A 26,205-nucleotide genomic window follows, 5' to 3' on the forward strand; every position below is an offset into this window, starting at 1 on the left:
GGGAATTGAATTTTTTTTATATTGTTATACATTTTTTTGAAAACCAGTTACTGGTTGATGTGATACATTTTGTTACACTAATTATTACACTAATTAATTGACAACACAAATAACTTGGCATTGCTTTCACTTTTAATGAGAGAGAAGCAACTGAGTAAAGGCAGATTATGGAAGAGAATTAGTTTTCACATTCCAAATAATGTTTTGTTTCTTTTGTCTCCCTCATCCATTACACCACAGTAACAACCAAGACTAGATAAACTCTATTCTACTTTCAATGTCATACAAGGACTGATTTTAGGAGATTTTTATTCCATCAGGGGAAGTACTGCTGGTTTTATTTCTGGGAAACCGTGGGCAGATGAAACAGCAGGGCAACATTTGGGGAACAGCAAGCACACAACTGCAAAATTCATTGCAAGAATAGAAAATAACATTGATTAGTCAAAGACATAAATTGAATAAACTAGCTGCAAAAGAGAGGAAGAAGCTTTTTGCCCCTTGAACCTACTCTGATGTTTTCATTAAGATGATGCCCAATATCACACTCAGCATATATTTCTTAATATCTACGGTTCATGAAAACCCGAGTGTCAGGTTTAAAATTATCAACTGATTAGCATCAATCCCTATTTGCACAAGTGCTTTCCAAATTGTTACCATATACAGGTATTTTGCAAGTCCTTTTCTAAAAGGTCTAAGTCAAATTTTTGTTCGATACCTGACCTTTCAAACCAGCAAAAAAGGGTAAATGGGGAAAAGTTCAGATCCCTGAAAAACCTTAAACATTTCAATTGAATTACTCAAATTTCCAAATTCTTAATTTAAACCTTGGAGTTCAGGTAAATGCACATTGAACTCCTACCAAGGCCAATACATATCAAAACATTTGGTGCCTAGATCTGCTCAAAGTTCTCTAGGTGTGGCCTAACCAGAACTTTGTAAAGCAAAGTCATAATTTCTATTCCTTGTTTTCTCATGCCATTCATAAAAAGGGCATTTTTGTACCAGCTGTTGAGATGATATCCCCCATTTGTCAATGGCATATTGATAGAAGTAGGTAGAGAAGATGCACTAAAAAGGTCTTTTCAAGAGACTGGGTCATGTTGATGTTCAAAGGGACAGGGTATACATGCATACAAGTCAATGAAGGCCAACATGCAGGTGCAACAGATGAATGGTATGTCAGCTCTAAAACAAGAGCTTGTTTACAGGAATAAGGAAGTTTTACTGCAATTGTGTGGAGTCTTGGTGAGGTTGCACCTAGAGTATTATATACAGTTTTGGTCTCTTTACCCAGGAAAGGATGTGCATGCTATGTAATGCAATGCAGTGAAGATTCACTGCACTAATTCCATGCTTGCCATATGTAAATAGACTGGGACTGTATTCTCTAAAGTTTTAAAAAAAACGAGAAGCAATAAGGGGCTTGTTAGGCTAGTCACAGGGAGGATGTTTCCCCAACAGAGGGATCATAGGATACAGTTTGAGAATTAAGGAATAGGCCATTAATGACCAAGATAAGGAACAAATTCTTCATACAGAGGTTGATGGACCTTTGAAATTCTCTACCCTGGAGGGCTATTATACGTTCATTCAAATATGCCTGGCTGGAAAATGACATTGCGGTGGATCAGATGTGATCTTGATGAATGGTGGGCCAGGTTTGAGGGCCAGATGACCTACTCCTGCTCACGTTGTTATGTACTAAAGTTGGGAAATGTCCAGGTGTAGGGTTGCTAAAAGAAGCAAATTAGAAATAGCAGAGACTTTCAATTCTCATTGGCTAAAGCAGAGCTGGAGGACTGCTCGAGATAAACCGATATTGAACTAATTTGCCCCCTCAGAACCCACAAACTTAACTAGAACCAAGTCATCATCAATCTAGAGGGACTGCCTAAAAAGACTAATAAACCAAAAAACACAAATCAATCAACCCAATAACAGTAGTGCAAAGATCAGCAGAAACCATAACTGGGTCAAAATAAACCTTTACTGGAAAGTCAACCCAGAGCCTGCATAAGTTGAATGAAAATCAATTTGTGCTCCAATACCTTGATTGACCTCTCGGATGATTCAAGAGGCAACACTGATCGAAATAGTGAAGCTACTTCTGAGGAAAATTTCATTGATCCGAAACATTAAGTGCCTAACCTATTGAGCATGTCCAGCATTTTCTGTTCTATATCGGTGAGGTTGATGATGTTTATATGGACTTTGAGCTGGCATTCAACAAAATGCTAAATAGGAGCTTAGTTAACAAAATGAAGCCCATTAACTTAAAGGGAAAAGTTGCAGAATGGACCCTAGTCCTTTATAAGGAACAGTCATCTGATTTGAAATAACTTTGAAAATTAAATTAATTTGACTTGTTTTATTCAAATAATTTACAACATAATTGGTACAACTGGAAGTTCATAATTTCTTCAATTTAGTGTAAATGTAAGTCTAAATGCATGCATAATTTAGTTGCACACAAAATGACCCTTGAAGTCCCACTTTGGACTTCAAATGCTCAGCTGTCTGTAATAAAAGTGATTACATTAAGAATTTGTTAGTTTTAACAGACTCAGTTCAAATCCAATCACTTTTGTAATTCGAGGGCTGAATGACCTTCTATAATCAGTATTTATCATTAAAATTAGGCTGGGGAATAATAGCTGAAAACTTTTTTAAAATATATATTTCCCCAAATTGCACCTATGATCACTATAAGTATTACTTCACCAAATGTTTAGATATTTAAATGTTGCTACACTTAAAATTAGTGCACTACATTTTGAGACTCGAGAATTTACATTGTTCATGATTATTTATTTCTTCAAGAACACCTTTTACTGCAGGCTTTAAGATTTCAGAAATGTGTTCAACCCGAGTACTTTTTTTTCCAGAAGATGCACGTAAAAATGTTTCTCACTGGATAATGCCTGTTACAGAATATATTATAAAAATATTAACAATGCCATTTTAAAATCATTTACAAATCAAACGTTTCTACAGTCAACTACATGCAAAATAGTTTCTGCTCTTGCCAAATTATGCAAGTCAGCTTCATTAACAATCGTTAAGTTCAATTACCCAAAATTATTTACAGATTATCCAAGTGTTCTTGGAGAGGAGTGAACCTTAAGCTACAATACACACGTTTATTTACATCATTTATACTGACAGACGCAAATAATGCATTAATTTTACTAGCACTCACCTGGAAGATCCACGTTTACATTTTGCAAAAAAAACCAAAAAACATGCAGAAAACAACAAAGGAATTGCGTTTTGACAGCGTTACAGCCAGTAATATACACAAAACGATGGTTATAATAGCAAACTACCACATGCACAAGCTAAGTTAATATTGTGCAAAACAATTAGTCGTAACAAAACTATACAGACAGACAATCTCTTGGTAATCACCTAGTCTACCACCACCATTCCTGGGCATGGAAATGAAAGAGCCGAGGCTCCCACCAATCACGCTATGGGGTCTCCGTAGAGGGGGCTTTTTGAAAGAGCCTGCGTACTGGTGGAGAAAGGAGTGCATACTGTGCGATGTTGCAGGCCTGCCATTCTTCACAATTGGCTCTGTGATTTTTTGAAAGCCAGCGGGTTTGTCCCAACGAGGCATTCCATAAAGCAGAAACAAAATCAGAAGGAGAGGTGAAAGGGGGTTGATTGAAAAAAAACAAAAGCAATATAAACATACTGTTTGGTGTCTGACAGGTAATGCATTGAGTTTCTGTATCAAATTAGCATTTTCAACATTTTTGAAGAAAATCCACTTCATGTTAACATATACTGTATCTGAACAAACCTCCAAACTTACATCAGCAGTAATTAATCTCTTCTTTAAAAGCTACGTATTAAATATAATCAACAAAAGAATAAAGCTAATTATAGAGATCAGCTGACTTTACCATCAAAACTCCATCCGGTACAGTCTAGGTCATTAGAAAAGAACACAATGAAACTATTTTTATGGCGAGTTCATTTTTGTTCAACAGATATCTGATTTAAAAACCTGATTTAAAAGAAGTTTCTGGAAAAAATTATGTTGTCATTATATGGTTGCTGGTAGTTACTTTAAAGTGGAGCTCTTGCTAACAAGAATGTTTATCACTTTCACTTCAAGTTTATCACATAAAATATGTATACAAAATATTACACTGCAGCACTTAAACTACAATTACATTTAGGTCTTAAAAATGCCCATTTTTAAATTCATCTATCTGTAACTGGAATGTCCTTTGAAGTAAATGGGTAGCAGGAAGTGAAAACAACAGGTTTACAGAACTGACAGACTGATGCCAAAGTCAGAAAAAGCACGAGTTGGACAAGTTTGCCCACTCTCCCATCTTGATTGTGCGTTGCACAGAACTCCAAGCTGAATCCATCAGGAAGGACATGGGCATAAGAGGGGTGACAATGCTAGGCAGTAGGGTCATTCAGATCAAAGCCTCTCTGTACACCACCTTCTGCTCCGATTCACAGTTAGTTTACAGATTGATGAGTATCTGTGACCAATTTCTGACCTCGGGGGCCAGAGGCAATCGCAGCAAGAGCAAGACCACGACCACGTTCTTTGTCAACTGACCCGACCGATTCTCCATTCCCTTCGCTGTCAAAATCGATTACCTGAAGGTGCTAGAGGCTCAGAGGAGATGGGGCGTGCAGCAAAAATTGGCTGGAGTGGATAGGCAAAGTCCAATAACAATTGGGAACATTGGAGCAGTGCTCCCTCTCCATAGCAGGCGAGGACCTGGTCATCAGGTGCGAGTTCCTCTTGGCGTTGCCATTCATACCCTGCTTCTCCACTCAGGCAGTCACCTAAGCCATTTTCTATTTCACCTGTTTATATTAAACAAGTCATGGTGCACAAGTCTCCAGAAAACAGGGTGGGGGTGAAACGTACTCAACATTGGCCTTGATGACCACCTTTGTGTGTGGCTGCATCAAGCGGTGCATGGAACCGACATGTGTAAACACCAAGTGCCACTACGTTCTGTGGTTCTACCTGTCCCCAGTGTTGCAACGGATAGGCCTGGCCTCGCTGCCTCACAATGTTCCACTCAGTTGGAACATTGCCACATTACTTGTTCTTCATGGAAAATTTCCTTCAGAAAAACACACTTGACCATGTCCATCAGGCAGTAGTCCGCATTGAATATACTCTAGGCCTGTGGTAAAGGACATAATGGATCCTGTGGAATGGCTTCATTGAGCAGACTGTCAAATCCATTTGGCAGAATGCCACATCAGAACTCATAAACAAGTACCAAGACCTCATTTGGCTGGCAGTGAGAGAGGCGCTCCCCATCAGATTCTTCCTGCATGGTTTGAGTCTCACTCCCAATGCACGTGGCCCTCGAGATGGCTGCGATGTGAATGAAACAGTCATTCACCTCTTTGTGGACTGTGCGTTTGCAAAGGAGGTCTGGAAAAGGATGCAAAGATCCTTGTTGGCATTCATACCAAGCAGCTATATAACATGGGACTCTCTGGTCTGTGGGTTGTTCCCAGGGATGGATACTGGGACAAACATCAAGTACTGCTGTAAAATCATCAACCCAATGAAAGGTGCACTTTGGTCTACCTGAAACCTGTTGGTCTTCCATTGTAATGAGCCCTGGAGAGGGTCCAGAGGAGGTTAGTATTGGTATTGGTTTATTATTGTCACTTGTACCGAGGCACAGTGAAAAACTTGTCTTGCATACCGATCGTACAGGTCAATTCATTACACAGGGCAGTTACATTGAGTTAGTACAGAGTGTATTGAAGTAAAAGCAATAACAGTACAAAGTGAAGTGTCACAGCTACAGACAAAGTGCAGTGTAACAAGGTTTAAGGTCACAACAAGGTAGGTCGTGAGGTCATGGTCCATCTCATTGTATAAGGGAACCGTTCAATCATCTTATCACAGTGGGGTAGAAGCTGTCCTTGAGCCTGGTGGTACATGCCCTCAGGCTTCTGTATCTTCTGCCTGATGGGAGAGGAGAGAAGAGAGAATGACCCAGGTGGGTGGGGTCTTTGATTATGCTGGCTGCTTCGCCAAAGCAGTGAGGGGTAAAGATAGAGTCCAAGGAGGGGAGGCTGGTTTCCGTGACACGCTGGGCTGTCCCCACAACTCTCTGCCGTTTCTTGCGGTCCTGGGCACAGCAGTTGCCGTACCAAGCCATCATGCATCCAGATAGGATGCTTTCTATGGTGCATCGATAAAAGTTGGTGAGTGTCAAAGGGGACATGCCAAATTTCTTTAGCCTCCTGAGGAAGTAGAGGTGCTGGTGAGCCTTCTTGGCCGTGGCATCTACATGATTTGACCGGGACAGGCTATTGGTGATGTTCACTCTCAGGAACTTGAAGCTCTCAACCCTCCTGACCTCAGCACCATTGATGTAGACAGGTGCATGTACACCGCCCCCTTTCCTGAAGTCAATGACCAGCTCTTTTGTTTTGTTGACAATGATCCCAGAATTGAAAGACTTAACATATGAGGAGCATTTGATGTCTCTGGGCCTATACTTGATGGGATTCAGAAGGATAAGGGGGATCCCATTTGAAATCTACCAAATACCGAAAGGCCTGGATAGAGTGGACGTGGAAAGGATGTTTCCATTAGGAGAGTCTACGATCCGAGGGCACAGCCTCAGAATAAAGGAACGGCCCTTTGAAACTGAAATGAAGAGGAATTTCTCCAGCCAGAGAGTGGTGAATCTGTGAAGTTCATTGTCACAGAGACCTGTGCGGGCCAAGTCATTGTGTGTATTTAAGGCAGAGATTAATAGGTTCTTAATTGGTACAGGGGTTAAGGGGTACAGGGAAAAGGTGGAAGAATGGGGTTAAAAAAAAAATCAGACACGACTGAATGGTGGAGCAGACGTGATGGTCCGAATGGCCCATTTCTACTCCTGTATCTTATGCCTGCAAGGGAAAGCTGCCTCCATTCCAGGCTGCAGGAATACATGTATCAAAGCCTGATGCAGCAAACAGAGGGGCTGGGTTCTTGAAGGATGTATTGTCCAGAGGCCACATGAGAAGCACTGGTAATTTACATATTAACTCAATGAAACTACAAATGTATAGATTTGACAACACTATAAATGTATATAGATTGGATGACCCTATGAATGTAAAGTAAGCTGTGCATTGTTGTGTATATCTTGTGTATATTTTTTATGAATAAAGTTTATTTTTGAAATTAAAAAACCATCGTCGAGCTCCCATCTCAATAATAATGATTTCTGGGATCTTTATGTCATAATTATTCTACAACTTAATCAAAATGACTATCATATTCAAGCCCACAGAACAATAAATTAACTTGGCTTCTTTAGCAACAGTATTTTTGTGGTTTTTAATTGACCGAGTTTAGTGCAATCCCTAGCACGTTTAACTGAGATTCTGCACCTTTTCACTCATACTTTCGGTTTTAATAAACTGAAAGTATGAGTGAAAAGATGTAAAATCTTCAGTTTTAATAAACTGAAAGTAAAACCTCTCTCCAAGTCATCTGAGCTTAAATACAACCCTGTTCAAATTTTTACTTTAATGCACAATATAGAGTGATGGTCTTGGTCTCACTTCAAAAAATGAACCAGAAGCTCATTCCCAGAAGGGACAAAGGAAGAATGAGTTTGGGGGGGGGGGGGGCGGGTGTGGAGGGCTGGGAACCTAACGGTAGAATAAGGAGGGAGAAAACCCAAGCCGGAAATCTAGGGTGGCGGTTCAGGTTGGAGAGCAAAGAAAAAGGACAAGGAATAGAGCATGAAAATGTTAACTAGAGCATGTCAGGTAGGGGGCAGAGCATTTAAATACAGTGAGAGTAAGGAAACACAGTAAGATAAACTTAAAAGCAAAAGTGCAAGAAATGGGGAAGCCAGTTCACAGTAGATTAAGTCATAAGAATTTTACTGGGAAGGTGAAAATGGAAATGAAATATCAGCTGAATTTGGTTTACTATTCAGAGCTCACTGGATGACGAAAGAGATAAAAAGGAATGCAAAGCAAAAAAAACAAAGGCTGGGTATGACATGGATTGAATTGTAAATACAAGTGAGAACCAAGCTGATTACAAAAGAATTAGATAGAAAATAAAATTTAAATAGGATGCAAAGAGAACATACAAAGAAAGATTAGCTGCCAACATAAATGGGAATACCAAACAGTGTAAAAGACAAACAGTGGAAAGGTTGTACATGGTGGAGTGGGGCCTACCAAGAACAAAAATGTGAATTTGCACATGAATGCCAAGGGTTCTGTTAAGGTGGTAAATGAAGATTTTGCATCCACCTTCACCAAGGAAGAGGATGCTTCCTTAGTGATAGTAATCAGGGAGGAGAGAGTTGAGACACTAGATACATTAAATATCAATAGGACAGAGGCATTAGAAAAGTTGGCTGAACTTATAGTAGGCAAGTCACCAATTCCTAATAAGATGCATCCAAGAATTTTGAGGAAAGTATGGAAGGATAGTGCAGGGAACACTGACCAAAATCTTTTAATGTTATTTGCTTGTTCAAAGAGTGAAGATAAACTCAGCAACTACAGGGCAGTCAGTTTAATCTCAGTGGTGGGAAAGATTTGATTAGGACAGGATTAATAGTCACCTAAAGGAAAATGCATTAAGGGAAGCCAGCATAGATTTGTTAAGGACAAATAACATTTACTGCCCTGTAGCAATAGTTAGCCAAACTTGGGCCATTTAAGATTGTTGCTGATTCTTTACCAGAGACCTCAATTAGGGATTTTCTTCTTGCTAGTTAGCGATGAAGCATAGACAATAAATCAACTTGTCAGTTATTGAATACTAAAGATGCAAACTTGTTTAACAACAGTTTAACTTTTTAATCCTGTGGCTAAATTATCAATTTACTTCTATATGGCAGCCACTATGATCCTGAGCCAACTGTGTTGTAAATGAAAAACTGGCACTGCAGCTTTGTGAAACACTACTTGAGGAAAGGTATTCATGAAGAATTAATGTGCACTGGAATTCATTTATTCTGCCTACTGATTCAGTAGGATATGGCAAAAGAACGGCATTTTCCAAAACAGTAACTGAAGATAATCACAAAAAAGGAGGAAGTCTGAGCTTTCCTCAATTACCCACATTAGTAAAGAATGATTACTGCTCTTTAAGGCTGATTTTTGGCTAAGTAACTGACTGGAAGATTTATGTAGACATGTTTAGTTGGTAACATATTTAAAGCAATGTTGGCCCTCTCTTCTTAGCTTCTATTACCCAGAAAATTAAGAGTGGGAGAGTTTACAGGAATCTTCTCTGCTGGGAGGAGGAGAACTGGCTTTCCTCTAAAGGAGGATGTAGGTGACATGATTAGTATGTTTGCAGAAGATAACAAAAATTGGTTGTAGAGTGGACAGTAAAGGAGGTTGTCTAAAGTTACAACTGGGAATTCGGCAAAGGAAATGGCAGGTGGAATTTTATTCAGAAAAGTGCAAAGTCATGCATTTTGGGAAGTTAACCCAGGGGTACAAGTACATAGTTCCTTGAATAGACAGGGTGGTGAGCAAGGTGTATGGCATGCTTGCCTTCAGCAGCCAAGGCAACGAGTATAAGAGTTGGGACGTCACGTTACATTTGCACAAAACATTGGTTAGGCTGCACTGGAAGTACTGTGTGCAGTTCTGGTCACCACACTATAGGAAGGACATGGTGAAGCTAGAGGGTGCAGAAAAGATTCACAAGGATGTTACCTGGATTGGATGGCTTGAATTATCAGGAGAGATTGGATAGGCTTGGTCTGATTTCCCTGGAGTGAAGGCAGCTGAGACGTGACATGATAGATGTATATAGAATTACAAGCAGCATAGACAGGGTAGTTAGCTCATGTCTGTTTCCATGATAAGGGGGTCTAAAACTAGAGGGCATAAGTTTAAAGCGAGAGGGAGGAGGTTTAAAAGAGATCTGGTAGTAAATTTTTCAGACAAAGAGTAATTGGGATCTGGAATGAGCTGCCAGAGACGGTGGGAGGCGGAACAGTAAGGACATTCAAGAGGCATTTTGACAGGTACTTTAATGAACAGGACAGAGAAAGTTAATGTTGACAAGTGGGACGATGTTAGGTGGGCATGATGGTCGGCATAGGTGCGATGGGCCGAAGGACCTATCTCTATGCTGTACAACTTTGACTCCATGATTGGAAAAATCAAAAAATGAACAAGGGAATTCAGTCAGGATGTTCTTAAAAGGAGAAGGAAATATATCTCGAAAGTATCAACTTTATTGAGGACGAGGAAGAGGCACAAAATAAAACTCAAGTGGAGAAATTCATTGGATGATAAAATTATGGGATCTAAGGAATAAAGGAACAGTAGTGGTCCATTTAGCCCCTCGGTACAATTAAGTAAATAATTTAATAAAATCATTATTTAAATTGGTTTCAATTTAACAGATATTAAATTCACTACAAATAATTTCAGCTTTTCAATTTTGATTTATTGTCTTCAATTTTTTTTCAATATATAGTTGAACTAAAAATATACTTTCCTTGTGGCTTTGTGCTTGGTATCATTTGTATTTTTTTTTTAAAACAGTCATACCTCCTCAGGTCTTCTTCCCAAATACATAATACCTCACACTTTTCCATGATGAAAGTCCTTTCCTTAATTGATCAAATTCCCATTCAATAGGTTTACTCACATAAAAACAGAAAACACTGGAAACATTCAATAGGTCAGGAGCATTTATTTTAAATTCCCAGCAAGTTCATTAAAATTTTTTTGTAATTTATTCTAATTTTCCTCAGTATTGACTTTTCTTCATAATTTTGAAATTCTGCTTATCATTCCAAAGTCAAACCAATTAAAATAAATTGGAAGAAAAACACTGCTCGGTCACTGAGAGTATACCCTACTCTCATCCACCTATTCATTGTCGTCCCCTGATTACACATGCTCTGAGATCACTTTGTCTCCCTAGGCATATCTTTTGTTAATCTAGAAACATTATTACTACTGCACAAGTCTTGTCCACTCTCAACAAATAATCCAGCGAGGTTAGTTCAGGTATACTTCACTTTTTGACATATCAACTATTCCTACCTATAAATTACTTTTTCTCCATTATTGTGGATTTGATTATTTTTCCTATCCACCCACATTTATTCAGTCTTTATCATACCAAGGGGCTGGAATATAGAGGATATGCACAACTGAAGCTCCTCTAGTCGAAGCCCATCTGGAGTAGTGCATTCATTTTTGAGCACCACACATCCCACAGGGAGGGCAGCAGAGAATAAAATTGCGCCAGAAGATTTTTGAGGTCGCACACAATTTATTTGCCTTACCTTACATTCCATTAGTTAAAGGGGAGAGCCAATCAAGGGGTTTTAAATATATTAAGGTAGTTAAATCTCTTCATTATGTAGAAGCAAAGGGTATTGACTTCAAATGAAAGTGTTAGAACGAGCAAAGAGGAGTTGAGACTTTTTTTTTTGCGCAAAGCCTTACTGAATCAGGTAATGCATTAGTCACAAGTGAGCAATGCCAGCTGTAACATTTAAAGAGGTTGTTATGAACACATGAAGGGCAGAGGAATTTCATTCATTTCCTACAATGGCAAGTTATGAAGCTGAATTCATTAAACCTTTGATGACACATCTTGCAAATGTAGTATTAATAAATCAGAAATACAATCACTGCTTGGTTAAGAAAGTTAATAGCATAGAAAGTGCTGATAAATCTCGAGCTTCAAATGAAAAGCATTCAGAATTAGCTGGTGGTTTTCTTTTTCAATCTGCAGCACAGATCTTTAAGGATTAAGTACAAAATGTGAAAAAAAAGAATCCCACGGAACAAGTAGAAACTCATTGGTGGAAAATGAAGGGCATACTCAAGCAATGCAATTCCAATGTAGGAAGTCTGGGAAAAAAAGTCTCAACAGACTAATTTCATGATCCTGGCTAGCAATGGAATAAGATTCAGTTATTCAGACATCAACGTGCTGATGGCATGAAGCAAGGACAACAATGAAAAATGTAACCAGCAGCACGTCAAACTCAGAGGGCCAAAAAAATTAGTAAAGGCATACTGTCTTGAATAATTATTTCACAAAGCATAGTAAGAAAAAAAAGAAAAATAAAGATTTAAGTGATACAGAGCTTGGCAATGAATAAGTGATCAGTGATCCAAAGAAGAAACTGCGATTGTCAGACTAATTACTACCAGCAACCACAATTTTTTTTATTTTAGGAAATAGTTTTTCAATTTAAGTTGGCAATTTGAAAGATTAACTTTTGAAAATATTCTAAAATATAGCAAAGGAAGTGGATTAAACATGGTTAATTTTCCAGTTTTTGATCAGACACACTACAGTTAAAGCAAACAGCCTGTCAGCAGACCAAAGCAGTATTAAAAAGGTACATAGCTGGATGCAGTTCACTACAAATAAAAGAGAAAGTGTGCATAAAAATAGAATGTACACAATGCAACTATGTTTGCACAACTTTTAAGGTATTAAGTTTCCAAGTACACAGCCACAAGGAGGTTACTGTTTAATGCATATATAGATTAATTTTTTAAAAATTGAAGACATCAAAAATGAAGAGCTAAAAATCAGTTAAAAAGAGAAATTAGTATTTGTTAAAATTTAAGCAAAGATTTTTAATTCTTTTCTTTACTTAATTCTTCCAATTAAGATGATACAAATCCAGGTGGCAGTGTGGGCCATGGGGAGGATGCACAGGGGCGTCAGGTGGACATAGACAGGCAAAGTGAATTGGCAAGGCCACGGCAGATTGAATGTAATGTCAAAAAAGGCAAGCTCAACCACTTTGGTAGAAAAATTAGAAAGGTGATGTATTTCTTGACAGGTGAGAGCCTGAAAGACTCAGCAGGTCATTGGAAAGAGAAGGAGTTAAAGTTTCAGGTTGAAGATGCTTCATCAGAAAGGCCCGATGAAGGGTCTCTGACGTGAAATTTTAACTCTCTCTCTCCACAGACGCTGCCTGACCTGCTGAATGTTTCCAGCATTTGATGTTTACAATTCAGATTTCCAGGATCTGCAGTTTTTTTTTAAACTTTTATTTACTGAGAGATTGAAAGGTGCTCAGATTGACCAGGGTGTTTCTGAGGACAAATCCTGTGAAAGTTAACATGCAGGTAAAGAAAGCAATTTGGAAGGCAGATAGTATGCTTGGCCTTTATTGCAAAAGGTTTTGAGCACAATAATACAGATATATTGCCTCAATTATAAAGGATCCTGATGAGACCACATCTGGAGTCATGTCTACATAAGGAAGGCTATAGATGCAATAAGAGTGGTTACAGATAGGTGCACAGTTTGATTTCTGGGATGGCAGGTTTGTCATACGAGGACAGATTAAGCTGATTTAAGTCTGTAATCTTTAGTTTCGAAGAATGGGAGGGAGTGTGGTGTGTTGGGGATCTCATAGAAACAAAACATTTTTAATGAAGCTTGACAGGTAAATACAGAATTCATTCTTTTCATGACTAGGGTATCAAGATCAAGATGTCACAGTCTCAAAATAATGGGGCTACCATTCTGGACTGAAAGGTTAACTTCACAAAGGTGGTAGTGAGTTCTCTACCCAAAAGGGCTGTGGAAAGCTCAATTGCTGAGGATATTCCGGACAGAGATCGAAAGATGATTTTTAGATATTAAGGGACATGACATTAGTGCAGGAAAGCGGTGCTGAGGTCAAAGACCTCCTGTGAGCTTATTAAATGGCAAAACAAGCATGAAGGGCTGAATGATCTTCTCCTGCTTCTACTTTTCATTTCGTAGAAAGTTTTTATTTTCTTCCACTGGGAACTGTTTATATTGTATCAATTTATAATAAAGAATGCAACAAAAGATTAAAACCCTTCTACTAGTGATTCTGTTTGCAATCTGAACTCTCTTGTCAGAAGAGGCTAATGATTCCTTTAAAGTGATTTCAATATTGGTTAGGCAATGCACAATGTACTGAATGGAAGTTTTGTATGCTTTAGTACAATGTCGCTTTGCTGAATCTGGATTTACAGCAACAAGCCCACACAGCCTAAATGTTAATTTTTGCCTCAGTGCACTGAAGCTCCAGCTAAATGCCAGTGCATATTTATTTAATATATTTCAAAATGTTTTCAAAATCCTTTAAAATTTATTTTTGTTCTTGCAGTATCCAAGAGTCTCAGTACCAGCTGGCACCAAATCCTGTAAAAGAACAATAATGCCTTTGCAAGGACTTGAGCAAACTTAAAAATTACAGCTGGAAATGGGAGTAGGAAGCTAATAAAGGTCAGAAATCTCCAAAAAAATCTATTAACAGGCTTATGAAATGTACATTAGCTCTCTCAAAAGAGAAAATATCTTGATAAATATTTTCATCTTTTCATAAATTGTTGAATGCGAGTATAGAGGAAACAAAAGGGAACAAAGCACATGCAAGTGCAGTGAAATTAGGAAAAAAAATAAATTTGCACTAATCATGAACATTATTTCAAATCTTTATTGATGGCAATTTTATTCACATGAAACAATTTTGAAACACCCAAATAGAGTCACTTAAGCCAGGAATCTGCCAAACTGTCACAGAAGTCGCATATAGTTATAAGGCATATTATTTTATACTTGAAATATCTCAGATAGCACTGGTTTCCATGTTGGTTGAAAGCTATTGAAACTATCATGGAACTAGTTTTATATTCATCCAGAGAATTAAATAGACTGAAGCGCAACAGGCTGATCAACTTTCACATAAGGCTTCCTTCTATCTTATCCTCATGGACTTTAATCATAGCAAATGCAATGGGGGGGGGGGGGGGGGGGGGTGGGCAGGCGGCACGGTTACTGACAGTAAAGTCTGTTCTCAGCTTACGACCACCTGATTTCTGGACACCCCTACACATGAACAAGCTCCCACGATATTATTAAATTCAGAAGTCTTAAGTCTGTACATACATTTGTTCCCACGAACAGCAGAACTAGTCTCCTCTCTCTCTCTGGTTTTGGTAATTGTTCGTTCTTATCAGCTTAATGTGCTTTTGATGCCATTCATTACAATACCGTAGAGGCATGGTGACCACATCAAGTGAATTTTGAGTATTTTTCAATTTACTGACAAAAATCAACTTAATGGATGTCTGCAAGAACCGAGGGATGGCCTGTACTGCAGTAGTTAGTTGTTTCCCTGAGGACATCTTGAAGCTCTGCATTTTACTTATGTCCAAAGGAGAGTTTCAAAATGTTGAAACTTGAACCTACCAGTGCAAATATTGACTTTTCTTTCCCTTTGCTGACTATATTCCATGCATTTTGATGAAAGGCCCCATTACAGGTTTCTGCTGAGTATACCCAGCACTCCCTTTTTTTTCCCCCAGAACTCCAGGAACTTCTGTATTCTGAATCTGTCAGTTGCAGCATATTTTTCCCTCCACCACTTCTATTTATACTCCTCTAGACATATCAGCTATAATTAAGCAGCATTCATTTCTCTCTCTTACAGAGCATAAGTAACTGTATCACTCAACAAGCTTGGTCTCTACGTTATAACAGACATTCTCCGAGTTCTCTCTATAAATTCAAGCACACTTGTTTTCTTACTTTTCCAGTTCTGAAGAGTCTTGACCTGAAATGTTAACTCTTTCTCTCTCTCTTCAAAGATACTGAATGACCTGCTGAGTACCCCAAGCATTTTGTGTTTTCATTTCAAGTTTTTCCCAACTGGAATTGATCTTAACACAAGGTTGTATATAAATTGCTCAGTATAAAATCCCATATACAAAAGTTAGTAACACATTATCAACTGAAAACAGGCAATCCATGAACAAAACTGCATTGAGAGAAATAATTTAGATAAAAGTATGTGTCAACAATAAATTAGGAAATAGATAAAATGGTCCAATGCATACCTTTACAGCACTAGGTTCTACCCTTTCTTTGGCAGCAAAGCCCCAACTGAGTCAAGGAAATCTAACAATGGAAAAGTGCTGCTACGGAAAAAACACTACTGCGATATGTAATGGGAAAAGTGCCAATGACGGTTTAAGTTCAGCTGCAGTGTTATACCAGGAATATTCAAGAAAATCAGTTAGCCACTTCATAATCCTGGAATAAACACCAGTTAGCTATAAATATTCTTAACATCACATCCAATTTAATTATAGAATTCAATGGGCAGTTGAAGAAAATTATTAAAAGTCTTCACTATCATATATTCTTATATAAACGGTCATTTACAAGTTATTGCATAGATAATATCTATTGACCTTATAACTTACATTAAGTGATTTTTACATTCAGTAAAAGTTATATGATAATTTAATACACATTTCTTTCTTGAAAAAAGATAAAAAATATATGCAGCTGGAGATGCTGCAAGCTTCAGTAAGATGAAACTAAAAATTTGAACAGGACAATATTGGATGGAATAAATCAGAATTGTGACTGAAACAACTCTAAAATCCTGTAAAAGAAATGTACCTTTCCTACTATTCTACTTCCAAAGTATAGGAATGCAGACCTAAAATATAGACCAATAACTGTCTCTCAAAAAAGTTAAACTGTACCATTATTTCAGTCCTGATATCAGATAGGACTGTTGACTCTCAAGTGACAATTGGTTCGATATTGAAAAGGATAATGAAGTAGGCAAACAGCATGAGCCCCAAGCATTTGGAGCATTTCAGTATTCAAAGCAAAGCTAAAGAATTGCAACATGGAATTGAAGGCTAAACTAGCAAGAAACAAAGAAGAGTTTTTAATGAGTAAAAAGGAAAAGACTAATGAGGGCAAATGTGGGTCCCCGACAGAGAGAGAGAGGAGAATTTATAATTGGGAATAAGAAATTAAACAACTGCTATGGGTCTGTCCTCTTGGAAGACATAAAACAAAACTGCCAGAAATACCAGAAAACCACAGGTCAAGACAGAATGAGAAACTTAAGTAAAGAAAGTATTGGGGATGTACAAAAGAAGTCGGTAAGCCCAAAAGCCGACAAATCACACAGACCTAATGATCTATGTCCTTTCTCAAAGAAATGGCTTAGAGATGGTGAATACTCTGGTTATGAACTTCCTAAATTCTAAAGTTTCTGGAATTATTCCTATAGATTGGAGAACAGCAAATGTGACCCTACTGTTATAGAAAGGAGGCAGAGAAAAAACAAGAAACGACCAATATTAGTAGTACGGAAAATGCTGAAATATTTAATTATGTAATAACAGAGAACCATGAAAAATAAGTGGATTGAATAGAGTCAGCATGGATTTAGGAAAAGGAAATCATGTCTGACTAATCTACTGGGGTCCTTTGAAGATGTTTCTCACAGAACTGATGAGGAGAAGCCAGAGGATGTGGTGTATTCAGATTTCGAGAAGGCTTTTGATAAGGTTCCTATACATGAGGTTGGTCAACAAGGTAAGAACACACAGAATTCAGACGAATACACTAACATCAATGGAAAACTAGCTACCGTAAGGCAATAAAACAGTGGAAACAGATCCCTCCAAGGCTGACAGGCTATGACTAGTTTGGTACCGCAGCGATCAGTACTTGGGCCCCACTATTTACAATTTATATCAACAATTTGGATGAAGGAAAAAAAATGTCCTATTTCCTATATCTGATGATGATACAAAACTTGGTCTAGGTGTAATTGATTGCGAGTAGGGAGTATAAATAACCTCACTGAGTGGTCAAGAACATTGCAGATGGAATATAATGTGGAAAAATATGAAGTTATCCATTGAGGTGCATCAACAGGCAAGAGATTAGGTTCGATGAGGTGTTCTTGTACAATAGTCTTTGACAGCCAATGTGGAGGTTCAGCAAACAAATAATGGGAGGGGAGATAAAGAGAGGGAGCAAATGTGCATCTCATTAACAGCCACAACTTCAACTATCCTCAGTTCTGATCCATAGTTTGGTCTGTACACCATCACATATCTACGATACAACATGATGTAGATTTAGGCACTTGAGAATACTAAAATTTCATTGGACCTGTATGGCTCTAACACAACCTGCCTGGTGCCATCCTCATTTCAAAGAGTTTAATAACTGTTTCTATTTCTCGTAATCTTTTGATCCCTCTCATTTAGGTATATCTGGCCCTTGCAATACCAGCTTCACCCTGAATTACTGTCAAATATGCTTTCATGTCTCTTGCCAGCCAGCTATTTTTCACTCTGCATGGATGCCATGCAAATAGCAGACAGAGGCTCATAATGGCAGAAAATGCAACACCACCACAGCCAGAATTAATGCATAATATGACAAACTAAGGAGCTTGTATGGAGAATGCTATTGTTAAAAACTAAATTTTGTTATTTTAACCCTTAGTTTGTAACCTCAGATGAAAGTTATTAGCCTGAAATGTTAGCACGCCAATGTGCCTGAGCTGCTGAGTGTTGCCAGCATTTTCTAATTTTATTGCAGATTTCCAACATTTGAGCATTTTCCTTTTGTATCTTAGCTTATAACCTGTTGTTTCTCTTTTCCACCTTCCAGGTAACATTCTCTATTTTGAGACCCCTCTGAATCGCAAATGACGGTAAAAGAAAAATCTGAACAGAATGTTTTATTCATGTATTTGCATCACCATTCACAGAAATTTCAATGATACTGACTGAAGAGATAGGATTAAAACCAGTGCCTTCCAATATTTTTGGATAGAAGCTTTGGCATTGAGTAATTTAAGTGCAAAATATATGCCAGAAACATCACTGCAGAATACAGACTTCTGATAGATCATAAATGAACATTATCATTCATCCTCAATTTTATGTATCATGCATTATGATTAAATAAAGTCAAGCTAATGTAGGAATTCAGTGGGTCAAGCAGCATCTATGGAAGCAAAGGGATAGTTGATGTTTCAGAATGCAGGGCTTCGACTTGAAATATCGACTATCCCTTTGCCTCCACAAGTATCATTTGACCCACTGAGTTCCCACAGTGGTTTGTTTTTTGTTCCAGATTCCAGCATCTGCAGTCTTTCCTGTGATGCCATAATGATGCTCTTTTGAAATGAGGAATATGCAAGTGATTTTCAAAATCCTTAAGTGGTAGCAATACCCTAACAGATGAAACGAAAATCACATTTATCAACTGGATCCCACCTCTATAGAAACCTCTGAGCTTCAAAAAATTACAAGGTGTAGAAAATTACACGTAAAGTGGATCTGCCCAGAATCCGTGGGAAATATCGTGTGCATTTTACCAAACAGCAATAGAAGCACTCATGTCTTCAATCATTTTTGTTTATTCATGTCAATTCAAAGTCTTTACCTTATCAAAAGTACATGACATAGAAGTACAGCATTCACCAGATTAAAAATGAAGCTTACAGCAGTCCCAACAGTAAAGCAAATTATTTTAAGTAATAATTATAGGCAGTGCTAATTTAACAATTTAACAAAAATAACTCACCATTATCTTTACTGCTATTTTCTTCAATGGTCATTTGCTCTGCAAGCTCTGATAGAGACTCGTCAATTGTTTGGCTGCCACGCAAGGTTAGAGAAAGTCGTCGCTTAAATTTTTTCATCTTTTCCATGAAATCTTCCACTCAGAGAAGCCTAAAATTAAATGTTAACATTAAGCTCAATTAGACTCAATAACGAGGTAGTCAGATTCATCTGCTCATCCTCTTTAGAATTAATTCAAAATATTAATTTGAAAAAAAGTTACACATTAGCAGAGCTACTATTACCTAAATAACTTTCTAAGTTTAAGGAAGTTTTCAGTAATGTTACCTCATGTAAATTGTAAATATCACACAGCAAAATCTATGTCCATTAGTGTATATAACAACTTGGGAAAAACTGGCTAAATCTCCGATACAAATGGTTTCAAAAATTTCCTTCAATATCTATTAAGTTTCTTATTTTACATTCTTATGTTACTTTTGTGTCAGAAGTCCTGATATGTTTCTTGATCTCCAAATTAAATTTTCTGAACTTGGAAGGTCTAACTTGAAGAGATAGAATATACAGTGTTGTAATCAAGAATGATAAGAAAACTGCAAAACACATTTACTATATACGAAGTAACATCAATGTCACTGGCACAACAAGGAATTCTTTGGAAGAAATCTGTGTGGCTCAGTATTGAAGAAATAAAAAGTCATTCATCTCCAAGAATAGCATTGAAAATTGCCTTCACTACAATGTTTTTCTGACTATCAGCTATGTCAGCTCATCTCAACTGCAGTACTGTTGTGGGTTCAAATCCAAAGACTTCAACGTACAATCTAGGCTGACACTGCACTGAGGAAGTGCCGACACAAGAGACTGAAGATGCTGTAATCTGGAGCAAAAATGTAACTGCTGGAGGAACTCAGCAGGTCGAGCATCATCTGTGCAGGGAAAGGAATTTTTGACATTTTGGGTCGAGACCCTGCATCAGGCCTGAGAGTGGAGAGCTGGTATTGAGAGGGGTGAGACAGGGGCCAGTAGTTGATAGGTGGACCAAGGAGGGGTGAGGTATGGTGGGTAGACAGAGTCTGGTGGCACAAGGAACAAGTTATCCCCTTCAACGTGTGACACCTCGGGATAGCTCTCTCTCCAGCAGTGTATCCCAGGTTTTAAGAACAGAATGGAACAGGTAACAGACACAATTAAGCATATGTTGAGGATCATATTTTTGTTCTCTTTCTCTATTTAAACTGAAATTCACCAAAACATGCACAATATAATTGTTTTTCCCAAAGTCACCATATTTCAACAACATGGAATCCTACTAATATCGTTTTTAGAAACAATATTCTTTGTCATAATTCATCTAGGAGACAACATCACAACAGATACGTTACACTAAAACTAGTACAGCACTGTATAATATTAGCTTCAAACCAACTTCCAATGACTTAGACAGATTATGCCATGAGTTTATTCAAAATCCATCCAAACTCCACTCCACCTGATGTCAGCTTGCATTCTAGTATGCAAACCAAAATTTAGGATTGTTTATGCCAGTCATCTGCAGAATTGCATATTATCTTTATTTCATTTAGACAGCAAACTAAGTAAAGATATTTCACGGGCAGTTAAGATGTTAGGCAATATGATGGGCTGATTCTACCAATGTCGTCGTTAAAACTTATTGCATCTAGGCCAAGTTCATTCCAAAAGAAATTTTAATTGCAGGTTAATGAAGGAATATCACAGCACCAGTCTCTGGAATATATTATTTTGCAATGCTTATAGCATTGTCTATCAAAACAACTGAAGTTTACTTGGCCTGGTGAATTGAGCACAGGAATTGGGACATCATGTTACAACTGTACAAGTCATTTATGAGACCACACTTGGAGTATTATGCCCAGTTCTGGTTGCCCAGCTATAGCAATGATGTCATTGAGCTGGAAAGAGTGCAGAAAAGATTCACGAGGATGTTGCTTGTATTATAAGGAGAGGTTGGTTGGGTTGGGATTTTTTCCATGGATCGTAGGAGGCTTAGTGGGGGACCTTATAAAGGTGTATAAAATCTAGAGAGGTACAGATAAGGTGAACGGTCACAGTCTCCCCCCTCCACCCACCCCCAGGTAGTGGAGTCTAAAACTAGAGGGCATAGGTTTAAGGTGAGAAGGGAATGATTTGAAAAGGATTTGAGGGGCAACCTTTTCACACAGAGCATGGTGGGCATATGCCAGAGGAAGCTGTAGAGGTGGGTACAATTACAATGTTTAAAAGATATTTAAACAGGTTCATGTACAGGAAGGTTTAGAGGGATTTGGCAAAACACAGGCCAAACATGGTCAGCATAGATGAGTTGGGCCGAATGGCCTGTTTCCATTCTGTATGACTCAATCAACTTACCAATAAATGAAACGAAATATAAAAAAACCCAAAACTTTGGATATTCCGAAAGGAATGTGAAAAAAACATTTAAATACAAGCTCGTATTTAAGTAATGTTTTTTCACATTCCTTTCAGAATATCCAAAGTTCATACATCCAGTTATGCATTTCTGAATTACATTTACTGCTGTGCTGTAGAAAACACAGCTGCCAATTTGTGTTCAGAAAGGCACCATCTACTAAAGTCAGAGAGAGGCAGAAAACATTGAGTCTGCACCAACCATCAACCACCCATTTACACTAATCCCATTCTATTTTTTTTATTCTCCCCACATCCTTTCCAACTCCCCCCAGATTCTACCACCACCTATCCACGAGAGGCTATTTAACTGGTCAATTAACCTACCAACCAGCACATCTTTGGGATGTGAAAGGAAACCAGAGCAAATCCACACAGTTACAGGGAGAACGTGAAAACTCCACTCAAACAGCACACAAGGTCAGATTGAACTTGGGTCTCTGCTGCTGTGAAGTAGCAGCTTTGTAAGCCGTGTCACTCTGCTGTCTACTAGTTGTGTAGTAATGGCGATATTTAGCTTTGGTGATGTTGACAGAGATATGCATTCCCCAGGGATTAAATCCCCTGCTTTGCTCTGGAATTGAAGGGATCCTTTAAGACTATCTACGAAAGCAGACAGAGATTTGGCTCGATATTTCATCCTTGGATGTTAAAGGACTCCCTCAATATTTCACTGGAATGTCAATTTGTACTTCTGTGCTTAAACCTGTCGAGTTTCTTGTAAAAGCTAAGAACAGATGAACTGTGACATAGAAAACATTGCTGAATGATTCTCACCTCATCTAGTTCACTTTCTACCAAGAAAATGACACAATGGTAGAGATTAAAGTAAAAAAAACCCCTGTAAATCTGAATTGAAAACAGAATGTTGGAAAGATTCAGCAGGTCAAACAGCATCTGTGGAAAGAGAGTTAACATCTCAAGTCAGAGGCCCTTTGTCAGAACTGATGGTACCAATGGCAGAGACGTTGTGTAATCATAATAGCTGAAATCTTGGGAATTCAAGCTAAACCTGCTATGCAAATCTTAACATGGCTGATCCGACTGCAACTTCAACGTCACATTCCATGTACCCACAGTAAGCTTTCACATCTTTGCTCATCAAGAATCTAACTCTGCATTAAAAATATTCAAAAATTCTGCTTCCTTTGAGAAAGACAAAAGGTGATGGCAAGTAACTGAAGAAACAATGGATCGTCATTAGGGCTATCAAGCACATATTAAAAAAATCCCAGCATTTTTGGATGGTCTAATGGTAAGTGCTTTGCCTGAATAATTTAAAATTCAAGTCCAAATCCCACTGGGTCGTCACTATCTTTGTAACCTACGCCAGTGCTATAACCTTCAATGCTTCCCTCTATTTTTTTTAATTTCACCATTTTTGATTGGGAGGTCCACTCCCATGTAGTTTAGTGACACTCCTTCCCTTCCACATCATGCAGAACTCAAAAATTTCATCACTTTTGCAGCCAATTTCCACCCTGCTCTTAGCCTATCTCCGAATCTTCCCTTTCTGGACCCCTCTATCTCTATCTCATAGGTCAGCAATCAACAGCCACTACAAGTCTGCAGGCTCCCTCTTTAGATAACATGCTCCTTCTTCCTGCTTATATAAAGACCATTTCTGCCTGCCATCTTATTTTCTTTTCTGTGTATTGTCCAGCCTGTTCTCAGTAGAACTACATTCACAAGTTACACAGATGTAGTAGCTTAGTCTGATGCCAGATGTCAGATGACTTCACCCCATCAGAGAAATTCTTTGTTCCACCAACCAGACTTTCTCCACCTTCACTGCTATCTGGACTAATTAGTTTCATTACTTCTCAAGTCTGATGAAATGTCCCTCATCTGAAACACTGTTTCTCCTCCCACAGATGCTGCCTTACCTGCTTAATTTTTCCAGTATTTTTCATTTTCTGTTTTTATATCATGTTCACTCAAGAGGGCAATAATTACCCTCAAATTTATTTATATTTTCCTTAATAGCTTCTTGTTTTCCAAGTTAGAAATACATGTTAAATGTAAAATGTAAAAGAGTCATAAAGCAATACAGCACAGATACAGGCCCTTCGGCCCAACCAGTCCATGCCGTTCACGGTGCCCACTCAGCTTGTCCCAATTTTGTACACTCAGCCCAAATCCCTCCAAGCTCCACCCCTGCATGTACCTATCCAAGTGTTTCTTAAACGTTACTATTATACCTGCCTCAAACACTTCCTCTGGCAGCTCATTCCATACACTCCCCACCCTCTGCATGAAAAATTTGCCCCTCAGGTCCCTTTTAAATCTTGCCCCTCTCACCCTCAACCCATGCCCCCTAGTTTTGGGCTCCCCTACCCCTGGGAAAAGACTGCTACCATCCACCTTATCTATGCCTCTCAAAATTTTAAACACTTCTGTAAGGTTGTCCCCCATTCTCCTACGTTCCAAGGAATAAAGACCCAGCCTGGCCAACCTATAACTCAGCCCCACTAGTCCTGGCAATGTCCTCATAGATCTTCTCTGCATTCTTTCCAGTTTAACCATGTCTTTTCTACAATAGGGCAAGCAAAACTGTACACAGTGCTCCAAGTGCAGCCTCACTAACGACTTGCACAACTGCAACATAACGTCCCAACTCCTATACTCAATGCCCTGATGAAGGCCAGCATGGCTAAATGCCTTTTTCACCAACCTGTCTACCTGTGACACTGCTTTCAATGAACTATACACGTGTACTCCTTGGTCCCTCTGTTCCATTACACTTCCTAGTGCTCTACGCTGATTTGACTTTCGAAAATGCATCACCTCACGCTGTATTGAAATCCATTTGCCACTTCCCTAATTGATCAAGATCCCTCCGCAATCTACGATAACCTTCTTCACCATCAACCACACCTCTTAATTTCGTGTCATCCACAAACTTACTGATCAAGCCTTGCGCGTTTGCATCCAAATCATTTATATAAATAACGAATAACAAGGGTCCCAATACGACCCCTGTTGCACACCACTCGTCACCAGTTTCTGTTGCGAGAAACAACCTTCAACCACCGCTCTCTGCTTCTTACCCAAGCCAATTTTGAATCCATCTAACTAGCTCTCCCTGGATTCCATGGGACCTAACCTTCCAGACCAGCCAACCATACAGGATCTTGAAGGCCTTGCTGAAGTCCAGACAGACAACATCCAATGCCCTACCCTCATCTACCTTTTTGGTTACCTCTTCAAAAGACTCTGGAAGATTAGTCAAGCACAACTTTCCACGCACAAAGCCACATTGACTCCTCCTAATCAGCCTCTGTCTATCCAAATGCTGGTAGATCCTGTCCCTCAGAATCCCCTCCAGTAACTTTCCCACCACCGATGTCAGGCTGACCGGCCTGTAGTTCCCTGGCTTGTCCTTGTTACCTTTCTTAAACAACAGAACAACATGAGCCACCTTCCAATCTTCAGGAAATTTACCAGTGGCTAATGATGAAGGATCTTTGCAAGGGCCTCCGCAATTGCTTCTCTGGTCTCCCACAAAGTCTGAGGACGCACTTGGTCAAGGCTCTGGGGATTTATCCACCTAAATGCGCTGTAAGATTGGTCCCAAAGCCGCACAAGAACAATTATTTCTTGATTTTTTTCTAAAGCCATTTACCCATTTTTAAAAACAAGCATTAATTAAAAGGGGAAGAGAAACCAGTACTTTGCAAACCAGCTGATTTGAGGGCAAAGATTCGAAGCCCATTTGGATTTTTTTTAAGGCCTCCAGAAGTATGAGGCAGCCAAACACAACACAACAAGATACTTAAGCCAGAATATGCATTTCTACTGCAAGGTAAGGTGTTAGCATTATATAAGAAATTATTTACAATATTTTATGAATGACTGAATTTTTGTGAAAGTTAAGATTTTAAAACAAGTTCATTCAAATACAATTTGCTAGAATAGGGTCACAAATATTAAGATAAGATTTCTTTGTCACATGTACATCGAAACACATAGTGAAATGCATATTTGCGTAGAGTGCTCTGGGGGCAGCCTGCAAGTGTCGCCACATTTCCGGCACCAACATAGCATGCCCACAACTTCCTAACCTGTACGTCTTTGGAATGTGGAAGGAAACCAGAGCACCCAGAAGAAACCCATGCAGTCATGGGGAGAACATACAAAATTAGAGTATGGAATTTTCTGAGCATCTAAACATGTAAAAATCAATGCATCAAGCAAGTGCCAAGAATGAGAGAATGCAGTGACAAAAAGTCACATGTATCACGGTCATGTGTCTGAACTTAGCATCAGAGTTATCTGCCATGGAAATAATAGTCTACCATGTCTGTGGTTAATATCAAGTGGCTATCTACACAAATCTCATTTTTTTTCCCATCATAGCCCACGGTAGCG

General features: G+C 38.6%; 1 protein-coding gene across 4 annotated transcripts in view; it reads right to left on the bottom strand.

Moving 5' to 3' along the window:
* Nucleotides 1-26,205, bottom strand: part of cdk17 (cyclin-dependent kinase 17) — a 133,290-nt gene that overhangs the window by 42,276 nt on the left and 64,809 nt on the right. For 3 of the 4 annotated variants that reach the window (XM_052033594.1, XM_052033593.1, XM_052033592.1), the window contains exons 3-4: nucleotides 19,385-19,533; nucleotides 3,415-3,582 (exon numbers count right to left, since the gene is read on the bottom strand). In XM_052033594.1, the coding sequence (XP_051889554.1) occupies nucleotides 3,415-3,582; nucleotides 19,385-19,511 (295 nt within the window). In that variant the 5' untranslated portion in view covers nucleotides 19,512-19,533. The remainder of the gene's footprint in view (nucleotides 1-3,414; nucleotides 3,583-19,384; nucleotides 19,534-26,205) is intronic. The other variant, XM_052033595.1, reaches the window with a different exon arrangement.

The sequence above is a fragment of the Pristis pectinata genome, chromosome 19 (assembly GCF_009764475.1).
Source record: "Pristis pectinata isolate sPriPec2 chromosome 19, sPriPec2.1.pri, whole genome shotgun sequence".
Classification (NCBI taxonomy): Eukaryota; Metazoa; Chordata; class Chondrichthyes; order Rhinopristiformes; family Pristidae; genus Pristis; species Pristis pectinata.